Raw genomic sequence first — 21669 nt, forward strand, 5'->3', positions numbered from 1 at the left:
GTCTCCTCAACCTGCTCTCCCTACTGAGCATCCTCTGTTTGCTCTATCGACTGTGTCTACTGCTTAGTTACCCCTTGAGTCTAACTCTCCTCTAAAGAGACACACCGTCCTCCAAGCATGATGGTCCCGGGTGGACCACCAAGACTAGCCTCAATCCTCTCAATGGCGGCCCTCTAAGCTAGTGACAACTGATTGCCTATATGAATGCCACTACCAGATCCACCTAGCTCGGCTCACTCTGCAGCGGCTGCCATAGCTGCTGCTCTCTCTACCTCAACATCATCGAACTTGCGCTTCTTCTTTGTAGTGTTTTTTTGCCTTTCCTTTTTGCTGAGTAGTCAAGCAAGGCGGGGGGCTTGGATCCTCATCGTCAAGACCACCCCTAATGTTCTTGCAATGAGCCATCTCTGAAGATATCAAGAATCACTACCACTAATAAGGAACAACTGCCAACTGGCACTCGTGAGGCTTGGCCTCAATCCATACTCGTAGGTGCGGGCATGGCGGTGAGGTGAAATAAATGAGGGCCCCCCATGATAGTTATAGAAGAAATAGAACTAATCCACACAAGTTGAAGCGACCGGACGCACCGGTGAAAATGACCGAACATAGAAAACCAGAGTCCGATCAAGTATAGAGAGGTCCAGAAATGCCCAAATGGCGATTGGACATGTCCGATGCACTGTGACCGGATGTAACTCTAAGTCCGATCCTTTTCGTTTAACTTCCTCGTGTTGACCGGATGCGGATTCAACTTCACACCTGATGCGCATGAAATATTGTTGATATTCCAGTCTTTCTTCAGCAACTGTATCTCCCCATGATGTAATGATGGGACGCTACAAAAGGTGAGTCTGGTCCCTGTGTCTGGTCCCTCTTCAACTACAGATACTCCTCCTTTCTTCACGACGCTTTCTCCCAATCAAGTCCCAAACTTCAATAAGACCCAAATAAACACCAATTGGGACTGATATGAGAGACCTCTCTCAAACCCTCAAGTTTTTCTAAATAATTTGCCTTCGGCTATAATTCATTTTAAGAAAATAGGCAACAAAAAAGGGGCGAGGAGCACCATGTGACCACACAAGAGGGTTTTATGACCAATAGGAGCTTCAAATGCTCTCCCTATTTGTGGATAAACACAGCAGGTGCTCAAAAGATAACCGAAAAGAAACAACAAAGCAACACACATGCACATGCAATGCAATACTTGAAAGTAAGTCTAGTTGCTTGTCAAGTTTGTTCTAAGGTTAAGCTTCTTCACATGCTTTTTGGCAGTTATCTTAACCATGTTAGACAAGCTCTAAGTGCATTACTAAAAATTAAACATATTTTATATTACTAAAAATTACACAGCGGGTGCTCAAAAAATTAAACCATGTTAGACAAGCTCATTTTTTAGTGAAGTTACTAAAGTCAAGCACATTTAGCTTATTCCTTAATCGATAAAATGTAGCCTCATCTAGCGGTTTAGTGAAGATATCCGCCAATTGATCCTCGGTCCTTACACCTTCTAGTGATATATCATTTTTAGCAATATGATCTCTAAGAAAATGATGGCGGATATCTATATGCTTGGTGCAAGAGTGTTGAACCGGATTATTAGCAAGCTTTACCGCGTTACAAGAGAGGTACCTTTTCTATAACTACACCATAGTCTAGAAGAGTTTGCTTCATGTAAAGAATTTGTGCACAACAAGCACCCACGGCAATGTACTCCGCCTCGGCGGTGGACAATGCCACACTATTTTGCTTCTTGGAGGACCAAGACACTAGTGATCAACCAAGCAAATGGCACCCTCTGGATGTGCTTTTTCTATCAATTTTGCAACCGGCATAATTCAAATCAGAATAGCCAACTAGTTGGAATCTAGCTCCTTTGGGATACCAAAGACCAATGCTTGATGTGTGCTTAAGATACCTAAGGATTGTTTTAATGGCAACCATGTGAGCCTCCTTAGGATTATCTTGAAATCTAGCACACATACACACACTAAATATGATGTCGGGCCTAGATGCGGTCAAATATAATAAACTACCAATCATAGAACATTAGAGAGTTTGATCAACCGATTTACCTCCCTCATCTTGGTCAAGATGTCCATTAGATGGCATTAGTGTCTTGATTGGCTTACATTTATCCATTTTGAACCTCTTGAGAAGGTCCTTGGTATATTTTTCTTGAGAGATGAAAATCCCCTCTCTCATTTGCTTGACTCAAAAACCAAGAAATAATGTAAGCTCTCCAATCATAGACATCTCGAACTCCTTTGACATCAATTCACCAAACTCTTTGCAATAGTCTTCATTTGATGAGCCAAATATGATATCATCAACATATACTTGACAAATGAAGATCTCTCCATCAAGCTTTTTGGTGAATAGTGTGGTATCGACCTTCCTAATGGTAAAGCCCTTCTCAATGAGGAAATCCCGAAGGCGCTCATACCAAGCTCTTGGGGCTTGCTTAAGCCCATATAGCGCCTTAGACAACCTATAAACATGATTAGGATATCTAGGGTCTTCAAACCTAATAGGTTGATCAACATAGACTAGTTCATTTATGATACCATTTAAAAATGCACTTTTAACATCCATTTGATATAATTTCATTTCATGATGGGATGCATATGCAAGAATGATATGAATGACTTCAAGTCTTGCAACCGGTGCAAAGGTCTCTCCAAAATCCAACCCTTCAACTTGGGAGAACCCCTTCACAACTAGCTTTGCCTTGTTCCTAACAACGATGCCTTGATCATCTTGTTTGTTGTGGAACACCCACTTTGTTCTAATGACTCTTGCATCTTGTGGTCGCTCTTCAAGTGTCCAAACTTCATTTTGGGTGAAGTTGTTCAACTCTTCATGCATAGCATTTATCCAATCCGGATCTTGAAGAGCTTCTTCTACATTTTTAGGCTCAATGCAAGAAACAAATGAGTGATCAATAAATAAAGCAAGTTTTTGAGAGCGAGTCATTACACCCTTTGAAGGAATCCCTATGATGAGATCTTGTGGATGTGCTTGTAGTAGGGGTGAATTTCTTCTATCAACCACTTGAGGGGGAGGTTGTGGAGCATCAACATCTTGAGCTTGTGCCACCATTTGATCATGGGAGACATGAGTATCTTCATTTTCTACTCTTCCATCTTTATCATTATCTTGTGGCACATTTGATTAAAAAGATGGATCAATCACTTGTACATCATCTTCATCATCTTTGGGCTTGATGTCTCTAACTAGAATGTTCTTCATGGCCTCCCTCAATGGTTCATCACCTACATCCTCAAAATTATCATGTGCTCCTTAGGAGCCATTAGATTCATCAAATTCCACATCATATGTTTCTTCAACCAAGCCGGTGGCATGATTAAATACTCGATATGCTTTGGACTTTGATGAGTAACCAACAAGAAAACCAATATCACAACGTCTTTGGAACTTCCCTAGGTGTTGCCGCTTCTCATAGATGTAGCATTTGCAACCAAACACCCAAAAGAATGATACGTCCGGCTTCTTCCCATTGAGCAACTCATAAGGGGTCTTGCCAAGAAACTTTTGAAGAAATAGGCGATTAGATACATAACATGCAGTATTGATAGCTTCTGCCCATAGAGCTTTGGGTGTATTGTACTCATCAAGCATTGTTCTTGCAAGGGTGATAAGTGTGCGGTTCTTTCTCTCTACTACACCATTTTGTTGAGGAGTGTATGTTACGGAGACCTCATGTTTGATCCCTACTTCATCACAATATGCTTCAATGTTTGTGTTGTCAAATTCTTTTCCATTGTCACTTCTGATCTTCTTGAGCTTCACTTCAAATTCATTTTATGCTCTCTTGGCAAACTTCTTAAAACATGCGGTCACTTCGGTCTTGTTATGAAGGAAGAACACCCAAGTATATCTAGAGTAGTCATCAACTATCACAAGACAATAGAGATTTCCTCCCAAACTCTTGTAAGTTATTGGTCCAAATAGATCCATATGAAGAAGCTCTAGCACTCTTGTTGTTGACATGTAAGTTTTTGTTGGATGAGTGTTTACAACTTGCTTGCTAGCTTGACATGCACTACAAAGCTTGTCTTTCTCAAATTTTACATCCTTCAAACATCTCACCAATTCATTCTTCATTAGCTTTTTGAGTGAGCTCATCCCAACATGTGCAATTCTTCTATGCCATAGCCACCCAAGTGATGTTTTGGTGAATAAGCATATCTTCAAGTTTGCATCTTCGAAGGTGAAATCCACTAGATATAGGTTATTGTATATAAAACCCTTGAATATAACTTGATCATCATCTTTCTTTGACACAAGCACTTCCTTCTCGGTAAACAAACATTAAAAGCCAAGATCACACAATTGACCAACAGATAGCAAGTTGAAACTCAATGAAGCAACATATAGCACATTTGATATTGAATGATCATTTGATATTGTAACTTTGCCCAATCCTTGAACTTTGCCCTTTGAATTATCACCAAATATAATCCTTTCTTGACCATCTACTTCTTCATCTAGTGAGGTGAACATACGAGGATCACCGGTCATATGTTGAGTGCAACCACTATCAATAACCCAATGACTTCCACTGGTCTTGTAGTTTACCTACACACAAGAGATCAAGCTTGTTGTTTAGAGACCCAAACTTGATGAGGGCCCTTTACTTTCTCAACTAGTGACTTTGCAACCCAAATTTGTTTAGGCCTATTCTTGTTGGGTGGACCTAAGAACATGACTTTCATTTTTCCACTAGAATCCTTTCTAAGCATGTAGTGATCATTAAAGGCAAAGGGTCTAGCATGATTGGGCAAGGGTTGTGGTGGTGGAGTTTGACACTCATGAGCAAAGTGACCTTCTTATCCATACTCAAAATATCTCTTTGGCTTAGGCTTTGACTTGTATTGTTGTTGATGTTGAGCTTGAGCTTTCTTCTCTTGATTTGCCAAGTACCCAATACCACTTCTATCCATCTTCATCATGGTGTTCATGAGTAGCTCACTTTGGAGATATTGACCTCTTGTGAACTTGCTCAAACCGGTCTTGAGATGTCCTTTCTCCAACTTGAGCTTCTTATTTTCTTCTCTAAGTTCATCATGATTTTTCTCCATCTTGAGTGTCTTGTTCTCTTCTTTAAGCATCTCATTCTTAAGAGCTATATCATAATCATTGTCAAGATTCTCTATCACAATTGTGTTGGTGGTTGATAGCTTTTCAAGATCTTTCTTGAGCTTTTCATTCTCATTCTTGAGCTTGACATAATCATCATAGTTGTCGGACTCAACCACTTTCTTGCCTTTGCTACTAGAACCTTACTCAATGCTCTCAACAATTAAGTCATCACATGATGTAGATATATCAATCTTAACAACATTGTTAGTAGCATCTTGTGACTCATTGAATAATAACTCATGAGAAAGAACAAGATTGTCATGATTAATCTTGATATTGGTGTACTCTTCTTTTAGCAAATTGTAACTAGTGGTGAGCTCATTATATATCCCCTCAAGTTTATCATGTTTTTCTCTAAGCTCCTTTTTAGAGGATTTGAGCTCCTTGAGTTTGGATGACATAATTTTATTTTCTTCTCTAAGCTCAACACTAGCTTTTTCGGCTATGTCATACTTTGCTAAGAGTGAGTCCTTTTCAAGTTCTAGCTTTTTATTTTTAGCTCTTGTCTTTCTAATGATTTTAGTGTATTGGTTTAGCAACTTGACAAGATCATCATAAGAAGGTGATTCAAATTCTTTATCACTATCACTACCACTTTCATCATTGGTAGCATTATCGTCACCACTACTATCATTATCATTTTGTACCTTTCATTCACCCTTGGCCATAAGGAATAGGTGTGTAGAGGATAACGATGGCGGTGTCGGTGAAGATAGTGAAGAGTCAATCACAAGAGCGGCCACCTTCTCCTTCTCATTCTCACCTTTATCATAGGATGAGCCACTTGATGATTCAATGTTCGTGAGCCAATTACCAACAATGTATGCCTTGCCATTCTTCTTCTTCTTGTGAAATTCCTTCTTGCCATCATTCTTATTGTATGACTTATTCTTCTTCTTCTTCTCACCATCATTTTTATCACTTGAGTCATCTTTCTTGCCCTTGTGCTTCTTCTTGTACTTGTCTTTCTTAGGTTTGGGGCATTGATGAACTAGATGACCAAGTTTTCCACAATTATAGCAATCCATTTTGGAGATGAGCTTCCTTCTATTACTAGTGAAGAATTTTTTTTCTTCTTGCCATCAAACTTGACACCATTCTTGTTTAGCTTCTTGAGCATCTTGGTAGTTCTTCTCACCATGAGAGCAAGACTTGCATCATTAATCTCATCATCACTTGAGCTATCATGATCAACTCTTGCTTTGCCCCTCTTCTCTTGGCTAGCCTTGAATGTCAAATCTTTCTTCTTAGTGGAAGAAGAGCCATCTTGTGGAGTGATGTGCATGTACATCTCATGTGCATTGATCTTTCCCAATATTTGAGTTGGTGTAGCGGTGGAAAGATCACCTTGATGAAGCACCGTCACTATATACCCATATTTGTCAATGGAGAGGACACTCAAGATCTTTCTCACAACATCGGAGGGTTGCATTTGTGTGAGTCTAAGCCCATTGACTTCCTCTACAAGAACATTCAAGCGTGAATACATCTCATTGGCACTTTCTCTAGGAAGCATCTCAAATGAATTAAGCTTTTTCATCACAAGGTGGTAGCGTTCCTCACACTTACTCTTGGTTCCCTCATGGAGCGCACAAATGTCCGACCATAGTGCATGGGCGTCTTTGTGGTTCTGCACATGGTTAAAAACATCCTTGCAAAGGCCTCTAAAAAGGGTGTTTCTAGCATTTGCATTCCACTTCTTGTAGTTAACCTCATCGCCTTAAGGTTGGCAGGATCCTTAGGTTTTGGGAAGCCTTGTGAGGCGGCTCTAAGAACTCCAACATCTAAAGCCTCTAGGTATGCCTCCATGCGAATTTTCCAATAAGGAAAATCATCTCCCTCAAAGATAGGAGGGGATCCATCCCCGTGGGATATCTTGCTCTAGGCGGTTAAGCCTAATTTAGGGAGCACGAGGCTCTGATACCAATTGAAAGGATCAAGATGCCCAAGAGGAGGGGGTGAATTGGGCTAATTCTATTTTTTTGCAATAATTAAGCCCTACACTTAGCCCGTTTTACCCCTTGTGTCTAGAATGTGTTTCTATTATTCTCCCGTATAAAAGTTTTGCACCCTAGGTTCTAATCCTATTCTAGCATGGTAATTCTAGGAATGTAAAGACATGAAATGAATTGCTCAAATATAAATGCTCAAAGTAAATAGAGAGAAAAGAACACGACGATGTTTTCCTGAGGTATCGGAGAGTCGCCACTCCCCACTAGTCCTCGTTGGAGCACCCGCGCAAGGGTGTAGCTCCGCCTTGATCCATGCAGGGATCAAGTGCTCTCTATGGGCTGATTCTTTGACACTCCGTCGTGGTGAATCGCCCATAACTGCTCACAAAATGACTTGGGTCATCCACAAGCTCCATCGGATGATCACCAAGCTTCCAATCACCACTGAGCCATCATGGTGATGGCGATCACCAAGAGTAACAAGCACAAACTCTCACTTGACCAAGATAAGTCTAGTAAGTAAGGTGGATGCACACTTGCTACTCCCTTATGTACTAATGAGGTCCTTAATCTTAGATTATCAAATCTCAATCACCCCACTAGGCTCTTGCTCTCCCTTGCACTCCAAAGGTGTTTCTCAACTACAAAAATGGGCAAGAGACCTCAAATGGACGAGTGGGGTATGTATTTATACCCCCATTCAAAGCATAACAGTTGAGGTCCAACTCAGCAAGTATCGGGATGACCGGACGCTCAGGTCAAGGTGATCGGACGCACCGGTCAGTGTAATGTGTTAGCATGCCAGAAAGAGTCGTTTGCTCTGACTAGACTCTGGCTTGCGTCTGGTCAGCACCCATCGGACACGTTCGGTCATCAAAAACCCTCTCTAGAACCTTACTGATGTTGACCGGACGCTGGCACCTAGAGTCCGGTCATTTTTCTGTTCAGCGTCTGGTCCGTGGTCAACAGCCTGTCCATGCTGCTACAAATACGGCTAGCATCGTGTCCGGTGAGCACTGGTGTCTAGCGTCCGGGCGCACTCTGACTACTGTTGCCGATCAAATGAACTGACCGGACTATCCAAGCTGCGTCCGGTCAAAACTAAACCAGCGTCCGGTAAGTCATTTGACTCTCCATTTACTTTCAATTCGAAATTCTTTGTGAATGAAGTTGACTCCTATCGATCTTAGGGCTATTCCTGAGCTACCTAGTGCTAAGTTTGATAAGTGTGCACCACACATAATCCATTAAACTCACCTAGATTAATCTACTAGTCCATACCTCCTTAATAGTACGGCCAAAGGAAAAACAAAGTCATAAACTACTCTAAGTGTCCCTCTAACACCAAATGACACTTAGAACTAGTCCGTCCTTAACCTTGTCGTCCATCCTTTGAAAACCAAAACAATTTCCATCGACTGGGGCATGACAACCATGATTGCCCAATCAATTTCCATTACCATGACATAACTCAAATTGCCTCTGCAAAATACACGTTAGTCATAGTAATCTCGTGTTGTCATTAATCACCGAAACCCAACTAAGGGCCTAAATGCTTTCACACCTAACCCAAACATGGCCAGCGACATCGTCGGGATGAGCTGCCTCGGCAGGTTCAAAACCATTGTGATTACAGTTGCCAAGGCCCTAGTGACATGACCATGCACGCTCGTCCCTGCTCGGGGTGGCGGTGTGCTCGCCCGACCCTAACTAGCAAGGTTGTGGGACCTCACCTCCCTGCCCTTGCATGGCCTGAGGACGTGGCCATGCGCTCACCCACCCTAATGGATGTCACTATTGATTTGGAAAAGAGTGGGGCGCAAGGTGGGTTTGGCTGTGCGGCTATGCCAGTTGGATCCTGTGGTTGGTTAGGTGGCTCTGTTTGGTTAGTCTAATTAAGGGCAACATTGTCATTTCAATCAGCAGCAATGTCTCTCAGGTGGATATTCCGTCTAAGAACACAGGTATAAAAAATTACTGTAGTAGTAGACAAGGGAATTCAACAACTATAATGACATATAAGAAAGTTATAATTTTTTAGTGACATCCAAGGAATTAGATCTGTATTTATAGGGCTAGAGGTCTATCCTGAGAGTAAAGCTCGAATACATCATGAAAATCGACCTGAATCAAACATGTAAATTGAGGGCTTGCTTGGGTGGCGGCTGGATCTCGCCACGTCGTATCTACAGCGATGCCAAAGCTGCGGCACCAGAATCCAACGCCACACCTGTAGCGAAAAAAACCTACTACAAACTAGTAGAAGCAACAATGGCACGTCAAAGTTTACTCACCCACCAAATAGCACCCTTTGCTTTGTTGCGGCAGCCATATCCATGGCACATGACTTGCGGTGACGGGCAATCAAACATGCCCCGAGTCCTTAGGCTCAATCCCAGTCTCGGCCCTGCCTAATTTGACTATGAACAAATGCATACTCCATAATCAAGGTGGTATCAAATCCCATAATCTGTCACCCTCTTTAATAACTAGGTGGCATTAAACTCACATAATTTCAACCCACATGGATCATCACAGGGCCGATTCAAACTAGGCCATGTCGCGGTCAGTCTATAATACAGTGATAGATGAAGAAACTTATTTCTTTAATACGGAGTATTAGATATCAATGAAAGAATATATTACATGTAGATTCAGATTTTCTTGTAAATGATGCAAAATGAGTCGTCCGACAAACGTGAAATACGAGCCTGCTGCTAGTCATAAAGGGCATGTTTGATATGTGGCCCGTGGGGCTGGCCGTGCCCGTGGGCTGCAACAGCTCATGTTTGATTTACTGGGCCTAGCACCGAGCCCGCCTCGTCGGATACAAAATACCCTTTCTCTCTTGGCTCCTAGGAAACGCAATGAAGGTTCGTTTCTCGGCGGCCCGGCCGGCTTCAGCGCTCGCAACGCTTTGAGTCACCTCCTAGCTCGGTGTTTCTCACCCACCACTGACCGCTCCCTTCCTCCTCTGTTGGTGTCGCCGCGCCTCCGACTTCCTCCTCTCTAGCTCTTCTTCATCCATGGCTGCGACGGAAGGGGCTCGCATGTGAGGATGCGAGTCTTCTCCATGCCTGTCGCCCTCACCACCGTGGTGGCTGCAGAGGCCGCGCACACCGCTCAACGCTCGGCTGCTTCGCGCGGCGCGGCTGGCTTGGGGCAGCAGGCCGTGGCGGTGACATCGATCTTGTAGCGTGCTCTCGGCGACACCGATCTCGTACTGGATGTACTTGAGGCCCATCGCCTCCGCGGGGTCACCGTAGTCCATCCACTACAGCCCGCCCCACGGCACGATCTGCACTAGCAGTGGCGGTGTGCCCATCCACGCATTGGGCATCCCACATCCTCCGAGATATCCACAACTAGATAGAAACAGCAGGAGGCACCCACTTGGCAGCCAATTACAGCGGCACGGTGACCTTCTTGTCGTCCTCCCCGCGAGCCTCTGCCTCCGCCTGGTTGCCGTCCGCGGAGGCTACGGCTGGTGGCGCTTGGGCCTCTGGATATCGAGCCAACTACAGTTTTTTTTCAAGCTTTTTTGAAAATGGGCATAATCTTATTTATCATAGTCTCCTGAATTATTTAAGACACAACTTCATGCTGAGCTTAACGAGCCGAGTCAAAGTCGAAAGTTATTCCAAATCAAGTCATTTTTATTTCAAAAGAAAAACGAGTCCAATCAGGGTACTCTTGTTATCTTGTACGAGCCACCGAACTAGCTCAACGAGTTTTTTTGTCCAGCCCTCCTCGTGGGCGAAGGCGTGCTTGGCAGCCCTGCATGTGTTTGATGGAATGCCAATGACGATGGTTGGAGGAGGGCCTTATGTTACCATGTTCTAGGTCTAGGTTCACCATACTCTTCTGAACAGCCAATCAAACACGTTCTCAACTGGACTCGGCTCTGCATAAACATGAAATAAAAACACACACGGACACTCGTACTATTTGAACCGGACTCTGGCCAGCCATCGCAAGGCCAGCCGGCGAGGCCGGGCAGAAACCGGAAATCAAACACGCCCAAAATATCTCTACAGACGGACAGGTCGGACCCACTGCCCAGAACCGGGCACCGATCCTTTCCCCAAGAGGCTTTTTCCTGTGTACCATTAAAAAAGATGGCCCTTTCCTACAGGCCACTAAAAAGTTCGGACTTACCTAGATGCCATGACACTTTATTTTTTTGCCCCTCGAGCCATTCCGTCCATTTTCGCTGGCAACGGTGTGTAACTGGGAAGAGAAAAGACCGAAGTGCCCTCAGTCTAGGAGGATGAGTAAAATTGCCATTTGCCCTGTGTGCCACTCCCTGACCAGCCCTTTTTTGTTCTGGCCCGGGGGCTACCTGCTGGCCATCCATCATCCGCGGAGCGAATCAGGCAGCTAGTTTGCCTGGTGCTGGTCTGGACTCTGGTGGATTGGTGGCCGGAGTGATCGGACGCTTCATCATCGTCCGAACTGCCGAATTTTTGGGTGCAACGGTCGGCTGGTGCCGTGGCTTTTGGCACGTACAGGAAGTGGAGGCAGAGAGAAGTGTGATCCGCCACGGGTTGACTGACAGACAGGTCGGGCACTTGTTGGACGTGCAGGTGCAGCCACGGGAATGGAACGGAATGCCACTGTTTTTTGTCCTGCAGGCAGCTCTGCCATCCTGTTCCAGTGTTCCTGTGTGTTTGACTGGTTGGCAGGTTCCGTTCGGTGAGTCACGGACCCGGCGGCACACAGGAAGTGGAGGCGCAGATCGCAAAGTGGCCAGCGAGGCTGAATGGCTGCGATCTATACGACCACTGATCCCATGTCCGGCAGAGTCAGTCTCAAACTGCAGCGCTCTCGCTCCATGCTCCTCACTGCCATCTCGAATTCGTGCTGGGTCACGCGGCAGCTGCAGGCCGTACTATGTCACAAGTGGCTCCTGCTGCGTCGTGTCAGAGTTGCAAGTACTGATGTCGGGACTTGGAAGGGCCACACAATGCAATGCAACGCAACACACAGGCTGGCTGTCTACTCCCTCCGTCCAGAAAAACGTTGCATTTTTTGCTGTTGTTGACTGTTGCATGATCGATCCATCAGCCAGGCGTTCACGCGTGAGGTACAGTAGGAGTCACTAGATAGTCTGCCAGTGCTGTGCGTACGGCATGCCTACACATATAGCACCGCTGTTTCGCTTATGGACACGCACGACAGGTCGGGCACCGCTGCTTGCTCGGCGGCGTGAGTCCAAATCACAGCTTTTCGTTTCGCGTCGCTGGTGGTGTGGTGATGGTACTCCCTCTGGGTAGCGTGCCAAATAAATCAAAATTTTAGTGAATCATATTCATATTTATAACTCCAAATTAATCTATTATAAAAATATATTTCATAATTTAAGTTTTTTATCTATAACTGTTTAAAGATATAATATACTAAAACATAGTACTATACTAGAATTACATGTTGCCGTTGCTTGTTACATCGACTTGAGATGAGGCTGCTCAGGTCGGGAAGCTTTCCTTTTGGATCTGGAACTTATTGGATGGGACAAAACTGAACGGTAGGGTAATCGATTAATCCTAATTACTGCACCAAATTAACGCGTTGCGTGCCATCATCGCAGCCAAAAACAAATGCTTGCCCAACGACTACCGCTGGAGGAGTAGGAGTAGTAGCATTGCAGTAAACCTATACCCCGCAAATGAGCGACGTGTAGCAAGTTCAGGAGGAATCCTGCGCTTTTTATGCTTGGAATCTTGGCATACGTCGTAGCAAGCATTCTTTTTCTGAGCAAGTCCTTTCTGCTGAAGCTAGCGTTCGAACGAGATGCTGCGCCGGATATCAGGAAAGGCAAAGAAAGGGCACGGCGGAGGAGTACGTGTAGAGTTTTGAGTGAAGTAGTGTGCACTCCTGTTGCTGTTGGTCTGGTCATTCGTATTCATGTTTGGTCGTCGCGTGAATGATGAGAGGGGCCACTCACTGTTTTCTCACGTAGTCGCATCGCCCTGCTCGGCTGGACGCCACGGAATCGGCTCCGCGGATGATGGATGGCCAGCAGGTAGCCCCCGGGCCGGAAAAAAAGGGCTGGTCAGGGAGTGGCACACAGGCCAAACGGTAATTTTACTCATCCTCCTAGACCGAGGGCACTTCGGTCTTTTCTCCTCCCAGTTACACACCGTTACCAGCAAAAATGGACGGAATGGCTTGGGGGGCAAAGAAATAAAGTGTTATGGCACCCAGGTAAGTCCGAACTTTTTAGTGGCCTGTAGGAAAAGGCCATCTTTTTTAATGGTACAAAGAGAAAAGCCTCTTTCCCCAATCATCTCATCCATCATCCACGTGCTGATGCGAATTGCGAAATCGCCGACCTCCCCTCCTCTCCTCTGCTTTCGTCTATTCCCACGACAAACCGACCTCCTCCCGCCGGCGACCGCCGTCGATCCACCTATCGGGCGGCCGAACGACCACCCCTCCCCGAAATAGGCAGCTGAGCTGTCCCCGCCGCCACCGCCGCAGAAAAGCCTCGCAGCCTGCCCCCTTCCTCCCCCGCCCCCTACACCTCGATTTCTCTGGGCCCCGGAACCCCGCCGGCGGGAGCGCTCCCGGCATCTCCTACTCGTGCCGCTGCTGGAGATCCGTACGTCCGCCACGGAATAGCGTTCCTTCTTCTGTTGGTAAGAATCGGTTTGATTTGCACGCCCCGCAATCTGAGTATCCGACCTAATTTTCGTTGCGATTTGAGCAAGGGGATTTCCCCATCGCCTCCTGTTTTCTTCTCGTGTTTAGCCTCAGTGACCCTGCGTCATCTCCCTCGTCCCCCTCCCAGCCCTCTTCACCGAGTGTGAGGCGACAGCTCCGAGTCTTAGCTCGTGCTGCAACGTGCGAGGAGCGCGGCTCCGGTGGCCCCACGCGTGGAAGTAGCGCGGCCTCTGACGTCCTGACGCGCGCGAGCGAGGTGTTGGCGGCTCCGGCGGTCCGACGTGTGGAAGGCGAGAAAGGCTCCAGGCTGAGGACGGCCGAGCGCACCGGAGGGCAGTAACCTGCGGAGCTCGCTCTCGACGGGATAGAATCGGTGGGACAAGAGGTCCGTATTTCCGCCCTCCCCGTTTTCCTTTCCCATCATCCCATGAACCAGCACCAGCTTCTACCCTTCCTCGTTTCCCTATCCCACCCCTCATATCCCGTTATCCAAACGGCAACTTAGGTCGTTACTCATTAGGATGATGGCGTGGTTGTTCTGTTTAGGTTAGGTCTGTTGCTGTGTGCCTGATGAATCTTGTTGTGCTGTCAGTTTCTGGCATGATTTGGGATATACACACCTGCAGATGTAATTTCGAAGCATATGGTATCTAATATTGCATAGAGCTTTGGAGTTTATGTTCAATGAATTAATGCTTGTGCTTATTTCTCTTATTTCTTCAAGGAAGCAAAATTAGTGGGTCATTTAATGCGGACATATTAATTCTTCCAAGTCCAGCACTAGGTTACTGCCATTGCTTGTTAGCTGAGTTACTTTCTATGTACAGTCAGTGCCTACCTGAAATTGATCCCAAAATATGGACGGGTTTTTCTACTAACCAAGTTCTGTTCCTTTCAAAGCTTTTGCATGTAGTGCAATTGCCTGTCTAGTTTCTTGTCGTTGCGAATTGTCTTCCTATCACTAACTAAATTCAAATGAGCAAATTGTTGCGAATTCTCTTCCTATCAATAACTAAATTCAAATGAGCAAATATATGCGACTAGTTGATTGCAGGTAAACTTTCTCAGGAATTAAATGACGCTTTGAATTTTGTATTAGTTCCCTGTTTTCTCATTTCTGATTGGCCAATAACATCAGTTTGCCATTTTCTCCTTTTTTTATGTTCTTAGCCCCTTCATCTCACCACCAAATTGAATACAATTGGTTGTGGAGCAATATATTTTAGCATATAAATCAAATATAAAATGTTTTCTGTAAATGCCATGGATTACATTAAGCTTGGCTATTATCTCCGGGAGATGTGGGGAGTTGATTATATGGGATATTATATGTTCTATTCCTGTCTAGGGGTGTAGATTTGTTAACTTATTCATATTGTTACTATTTGTTCAACTTTTTGAGTATCTCTTTGATATGGATTTGATGGAGAACTATCCTTTCAAGGACAAGGATTTTGCATTCGTTGAACTTTATGCCTCCATGTTTGAAAAGTACATTGAATATTTGGGGAAAAAGAACCCAGAAAATTCAAGAAATAACATGTCTATTTCTGCAGTTTTATCCCATATTAGTGACACATAGGACATAAACAACTTAAACAAAATTGATGCATGCAATCGAGTAGCTAATGGCATTATTCATGACATAGTAAGTACTGGTGGATTTTGTTGCTGTTGATTGATACTACTTATTATGATACTTTCATGGAGATTTATCAACACTTTAGCGGTTAGCCTTTCCGTGTCATGATTGTATGCTTTTATGCAATTAGTGTACCAACATTTTTTGTGGTCATCTCATACCCCAGTTGAGCTTTATGCAACCATAGAGCAGAGGTATTCTCTTGTCCATGTTAATCTTCTGCATTATTTTCTGTTTTTGGTTGAAAGAGGCAAAAGGTGTGTCCATACTGTACCTAGTCACGAGATATGGTATCTTTTGCTAGCGGTACAACAACAACAACAACATAGCCTTTTAGTCTCAAGCAAGTTGGGCTAGGCTAGAGTTGAAACCCACCAAGAGCCCCAAGTCACGGTTCAGGCACTTCAATATCTGCTTTTCAAGCACTCCTATTCAAACGTATATCTCTAGGTATATCCCAAACTTTCAAATATCTTTTTATTGTCTCCCCCCATGTCAATTTCGGTCTTCCTCTACCTCTCCTCGTATTATTAGCTTGGCTTAGGACTCCACAATGCACTGGTGCCTCTGGAGGTCTCCTTTGGACATGGACGAACTACCTCAACCAATGTTTGACAAGCTTTTCTTCAATTGGTGCTACCTCTAAGCGATCACGTATATCATCGTTCCGAACTCGGTCCATTCTTGTGTGACCACAAATTCATCGCAACATACGCATTTCTGCAACATTCAGTTGTTGAACATGTCGAATCTTTGTAGTCCAACATTCTGCTCCATACAACATAGCCGGTCTAATCGCCGTTTTATAAAGCTTATTTTTTAGCTTTTGTGGTACCCTCTTGTCACAGAGAATGCTAGAAGCTTGTTGCCACTTGGTCCACCCTGCTTTGATTCTATGGCTAACATCCGCATCAATATCTCCATCCCTCTGTAGCATCGATCCTAGATACCGAAAGATATCATTTTTAGGCACTACTTGACCTTCCAAACTAACATCTCCCTCCTTCTGTGTAGCTCTGCCAAAGCCGCATCTCATGGATTCGGTTTTAGTTTTGCTCAATCTAAAACCTTTAGACTCAAGAGTCTGTCGTCATAACTTTAGTTTTCTATTTACTCCTGCCTTGCTTTCGTCCACTAACACTACATCATCAGCGAACAACATACACCCAGGGATATCCCCTTGTATGTTCCTGGTAACCTCATCCATTGCCAAGGTAAAGAGATACAGGCTTAAAGCTGACCCTTGATGAAGTCCAATTTTAATCGGGAAGTAATCTGTGTTACCATCGTTTGTTCGAACACTAGTCACAACATTGTTGTACATTTCTTTGATAAGGGTCACGTACTTTGATGAGACTTTATGTTTGTCCAAAGCCCACCACATAACATTTCTTAGTATCTTGTCATAAGCCTTCTCCAAGTCAATGAAAACCATGTGGAGGTCCTTCTTTTGCTCTCTAAACCGCTTCATAACTTGTCTTATTAAGAAGATTGCTCTGTGGTTGACCTTCCGGGCATGAAACCAAATTGGTTTGTTGATATCTGCGTTGTTCCTCGCAAGCGCTGCTCGATGACTCTCTCTCATAACTTCATAGTGTGGCTCATTAACTTAATTTCCCGATAATTATTATAACTTTGAATATCTCCCTTGTTCTTGTAGATTGGTACCAATATGCTTCTTCTACACTCCTCAGGCATCTTATTCGATCGAAAGATATTGTTGAACATCTTGGTTAGCCATACTATAGCTATATCCCTGAGACATCTCCACACCTTGATTGGGATACCATTATGGCCCATCGCTTTGCCCCCTTTCATCATTTTCAAAGATTCTCTGACCTCCAATTCTTGAATCCTTCGCACAAAGCGTCTGTTAGTGTCATCAAATGAGCCGTCCAGCTAAACGGTGTTGTTCTCGTTCTCACCATTGAACAATTTATCAAAATACTCTTGCCATCTATGTCTGATCTCATCCTCGTTCACCAAGAGCTGCTCCCTCTCATCCTTTACACACTTGACTTGGTGGAAGTCCCTTGTCTTCCTATCGCGAGCCCTAGCCATCCTATAAATATCCTTCTCTCATTCCTTCGTACTCAAATGTTGGTAAAGGTCCTCATAGGCCCGCCCCTTTGCCGCACTCACCGCTTGTTTTGCAGTCTTCTCTGCCACCTTGTACTTCTCTATGTTGTCTGCACATCTATCATGATACAAGCGCTTATAGCACTACTTTTCCTTAATAGCCTTTTGCACATCTTCATTCCACCATCAAGTGTCTTTCGAGTCGCATCCACTCCCTTTGGTCACTCCAAGCACCTCTGAAGCAACCTTTCGAACGCATGTTACCATCTTCTCCCACATGCTGTTTGCATCGCCTTCATCCTTCCAAGGGCCCTCTTCAATGACCTTTTCCTTAAAGACCTTTGATGCATCCCCTTCTAATTTCCACCACTTCGTTCTAGCAACCCTAGCTTGTTTGTTCCCACGAGCTTGCACCAGAAAGCGGAAGTCAGCCACTACCAGCTTGTGTTGAGCAACCACACATTCTCTAGGTATCACCTTACAGTCCATGCATGTTCGTTTATCCCTCCTTGTAAGGACAAAGTCGATTTGACTATAGTACTGGACGCTACTAAAGGTTACTAAATGGGATTGTCTCTTACGAAAGAAAGTGTTAGCTATCATCAGATCAAAAGCTATGGCGAAGTCTAAAGACTTCCTCTCCCTCCTGGTTCCTATTACCATATCCGAAACCCCCATGAACCGCCTTGAAACCTGCACTTGATGTACCTACGTGGCCATTAAGTTGACCTCCTATAAAGAGCTTCTCGCTACTAGGGACAGTTTTAACCAAGCGATCTAAGTCTTCCCAGAAAAGCCGCTTAGCACTCTCGTCATGGCCTACTTGGGGGCATACGCACTAATTACGTTTAAGACCATATCACTAATGACAAGTTTAACTAAGATGATCCTATCCCCTTACCTTTTCACCTCCACCACACCATCCTTGAGGCTCTTATCAATCAAAACTCCTACTCCATTTTTATTTGAAGTTATCCCTGTGTACCAGAGCTTGAAGCCGGTATTTTCCACCTCCTTCGCCTTCTGCCCCTTCCATTTAGTCTCTTGGACGCATAAGATATTTACACGCCTCCTAACCGTTGTGACCACTAACCCTCTTAATTTACCCGTAAGGGACCCTACGTTCCAGCTACCTAAACGGATCCTAGTTGGCTCGACTATCTTCCTTACCCTTCCCACCCGCCGAGGTAGGTGTGAAGACCCTTGCTCATTTTGCACCCCACCCGGGCGCCGATGTGGCGTGCCACTAAGGATGCGACGACCCAATCCTTGCTCACTTGATACCGTGTCCAGATCGCGACACGACGCGTCACGGGGGTGACGACCCGGCCCTTGCTCATTTAACACCATACCTGAGTTCCGACATGGCGCGTCGCTAAGAGGGTTACGCTCCAACAGGATTCTTTTGGGTTTCATCTCCATAAAAGTGGCTAAGTTTTTACATTGGCTCACTGCGCCTAACACTAACCCTCCTCCTTTATTAGGGCTTGGTACTTGTTATGCTGGGACACCAAAGGCGTCCCACCATAGGCGGAGTTTATCTTTTGCTAGCGGTGGCAGTGACAAAACTGGTTGAATTAGCACATCTACTATAAATAATTAAATATTGATTCCACCTGGTCAGATGCCACTGTTTAGCTGTGGGCACAAAATAGTCCCTCTTTAGCTATAGCAAAGAATAATATCTAAATTTTGGTAAATTAGATGTGATTGTCATACAGAGGAACCCCAAGTTGATATGACATGATTATGATTATAGTATTTAGTTTGTTGGATGGATGAAACAACGTTTCGTGTTGTTGTGTAGGAAATGATATCTTAACTGTGACATGCTGTTGGTTGAGGTGTTTTACATTCCTGTTGCATAATACTTGCTGCGGATGTCACTGCATGCTTCACGCTTGCATTTATTTGCTTCATGCTCTGAATCTTTTATCTTTTGTTTTGGTATGCAGGTAACATAATGTCTTCTGAAGATAAAGCAATGGCTAGTTGTGTCACTTCACTCTCACCAAAAGCTATGGCGTCGGAACCAGATCCCAACAGGATGATGATGTCTAGATCAAATATGGAGTATTCGCAAACAAATGGCCAGGCAAATGCTGTTCTTGGTCCTGTGGCTATCTTTTGGGACATTGAGAACTGTCCTGTTCCAAGTGATGTACGGCCAGAAGACGTTGCTAGCAATGTTAGGATGGCTTTGCGCATGCATCCTGTTGTTAGGGGTGCTGTGACAATGCTGTCTGCTTATGGAGATTTCAATGCTTTCCCAAGGAGACTCAGGGAGGGATGCCAGAGAACTGGAGTCAAACTTGTTGATGTTCCTAATGGACGGAAAGATGCTGCTGATAAGGCTATACTGATTGATATGTTCCTCTTTGCACTTGACAATCACCCACCATCATCCATTATGCTCATATCTGGTGATGTGGACTTCGCTCCGGCATTGCATATACTTGGCCAACGCGGATACACCATTGTCATTGCCATTCCGTCTTCAGTTACCGTCTCATCAGCTCTGAGCAGTGCTGGGAGTTTCGTGTGGGACTGGCCTAGCCTTGCCCGTGGTGAAGGTATGGTGATCCCTAGGTCCTTGGTGCGCCGTCTGGCTGATTATCCATGTTATGTCAACAGTGGGCATGTGGGACAGTTCCCTGACAATCAGAATGAAGAGGAGGCCATTGTGTATACCGGAACATCAAGGAATGAATATGGTGGCAGACCTCCCATCAACCAAATGTATTGCTATAACACTTTCCAGACAACTAGAGAACCAAGCAAAGCTCTGTATACTGTTGAAGATGGGAACTGTGGTGCATCATCAAGGCCTCATAATTTATCATGTGGTCAGAATGAAAGTCCTGAGGCAGGCCAAGGTTTGACAGATGAGCAGTCATGGTGGGTTCGTCCTGGTGATCTTCAAGGATTGAAGGGTCAACTAATACGCCTCTTTGAATTATCTGGAGGATGTGTCCCACTTGTTCGTATTCCCTCAGAGTATCTAAAACTCTTTGGCAGACACCTATATGTATCAGAATATGGAGCTGTTAAGCTTGTTCATCTTTTCGAGAAGCTGGCTGACTCTTTTGTTGTCATAGGGAAGGGTCATAGAAAGATGATCTGCCTCTGTAATTCTGGTGATAGGAACCTGAAGAACTATTCAAGTACGCCAATCATTTTGAAGAAGAACACCGGAAGTTCTGCTCTTGAAGAAAGCACGATAGGAGCATGTCAGCAGTTGGGCAGCTCATCAGATGATTTGTCAGAGGATGAACCAAATATCAACCCAGATATAGATGGCTCATATGTGTTTAATGAGCATCTAGACAGTTTCAGAAGGGAGATTCAGGAGCTTCTTGTTTGCTACTCCTGCCCTGTTCCGCTTGGTAATTTCGAGAGTTTATATGAGCAGCGGTACAAGAAGATCATTGACTATGAGAGCTTGGGAGTCACTGGTCTCGAGGAGCTAGTTGAGAAGGTGAAAGATGTGGTAGATTTGCACGAGGACCAAGCCAGCAAAAGCAAGTTCCTTATTGGTAACTACACCACCGGTTAGGCTCTTTTCTGCTGTCTTGATGTCCTAGTTCAGCTCCTAAAGTAGTTCAGCTCGAGTTTCCTGAACATGTGTTACACAGGGCCGGCATCTTTTTTTACTGTGCTGGTATGATAAGTGTGGATGGCATAGTAAGTGTTTGTAAGAGCTTCCCTCAGCTAATCTGTGCAAACGGAGAGTTGTTTCTTCTATGCAAAAAAGGAGGATTTTACAAAAGAACAGTGACCATTTATTAGTTATTTTGCAAATACATCTAATTCCAGTTCAGTCAAGGATTGCTTCCTTATTGCTTCAGAGGTTAGACTGTGAATAGTCTTTTTGTTAAAATGGCTAAATACTGGATTGAAAGGATCATCAGCTCATCGCCATCATTTTGTTGCCATTGTGGCCTACTGTGATCTTCGTCACCACGCTTGCTCCAATCCATTAGTTGTTCTGGATCATCGGCTCAAAATTAGCTGTAGATTTCTTTCTATGGCAATAAGATTTTCGCCAATGTTGTTCGCTTTGTAAAAGGCTCCAAATACATCCATTGGTGGTTTAGGTGGAGGCGACCTTAGATGTGGTCAGTGGAGACGATAGACGTTTGGCACGAGACGATGGACGTT

General features: G+C 44.5%; 1 protein-coding gene across 3 annotated transcripts; it reads left to right on the forward strand.

Annotated features, from left to right (window-relative positions):
* Positions 1-13626: 13626 nt before the first annotated feature.
* On the forward strand, positions 13627-21558 carry LOC136504653 (uncharacterized). Of its 3 annotated transcripts, none has more exons than XM_066499609.1 (3): positions 13627-13762; positions 13875-14172; positions 19464-21558. In XM_066499609.1, the coding sequence occupies exon 3, from the start codon at positions 19472-19474 to the stop codon at positions 21062-21064; it is 1593 nt and encodes a 530-aa protein (XP_066355706.1). In that variant the 5' UTR covers positions 13627-13762; positions 13875-14172; positions 19464-19471; the 3' UTR covers positions 21065-21558. The 3 variants fall into 3 exon arrangements, with proteins under 3 accessions (XP_066355706.1, XP_066355707.1, XP_066355708.1); XM_066499610.1 differs by having other exon boundaries at positions 13631-13762; positions 13915-14172; XM_066499611.1 differs by lacking the exon at positions 13875-14172 and having other exon boundaries at positions 13638-13762.
* Positions 21559-21669: the final 111 nt, after the last annotated feature.

Source organism: Miscanthus floridulus, chromosome 14, assembly GCF_019320115.1.
Source record: "Miscanthus floridulus cultivar M001 chromosome 14, ASM1932011v1, whole genome shotgun sequence".
NCBI classification, from domain to species: domain Eukaryota; kingdom Viridiplantae; phylum Streptophyta; class Magnoliopsida; order Poales; family Poaceae; genus Miscanthus; species Miscanthus floridulus.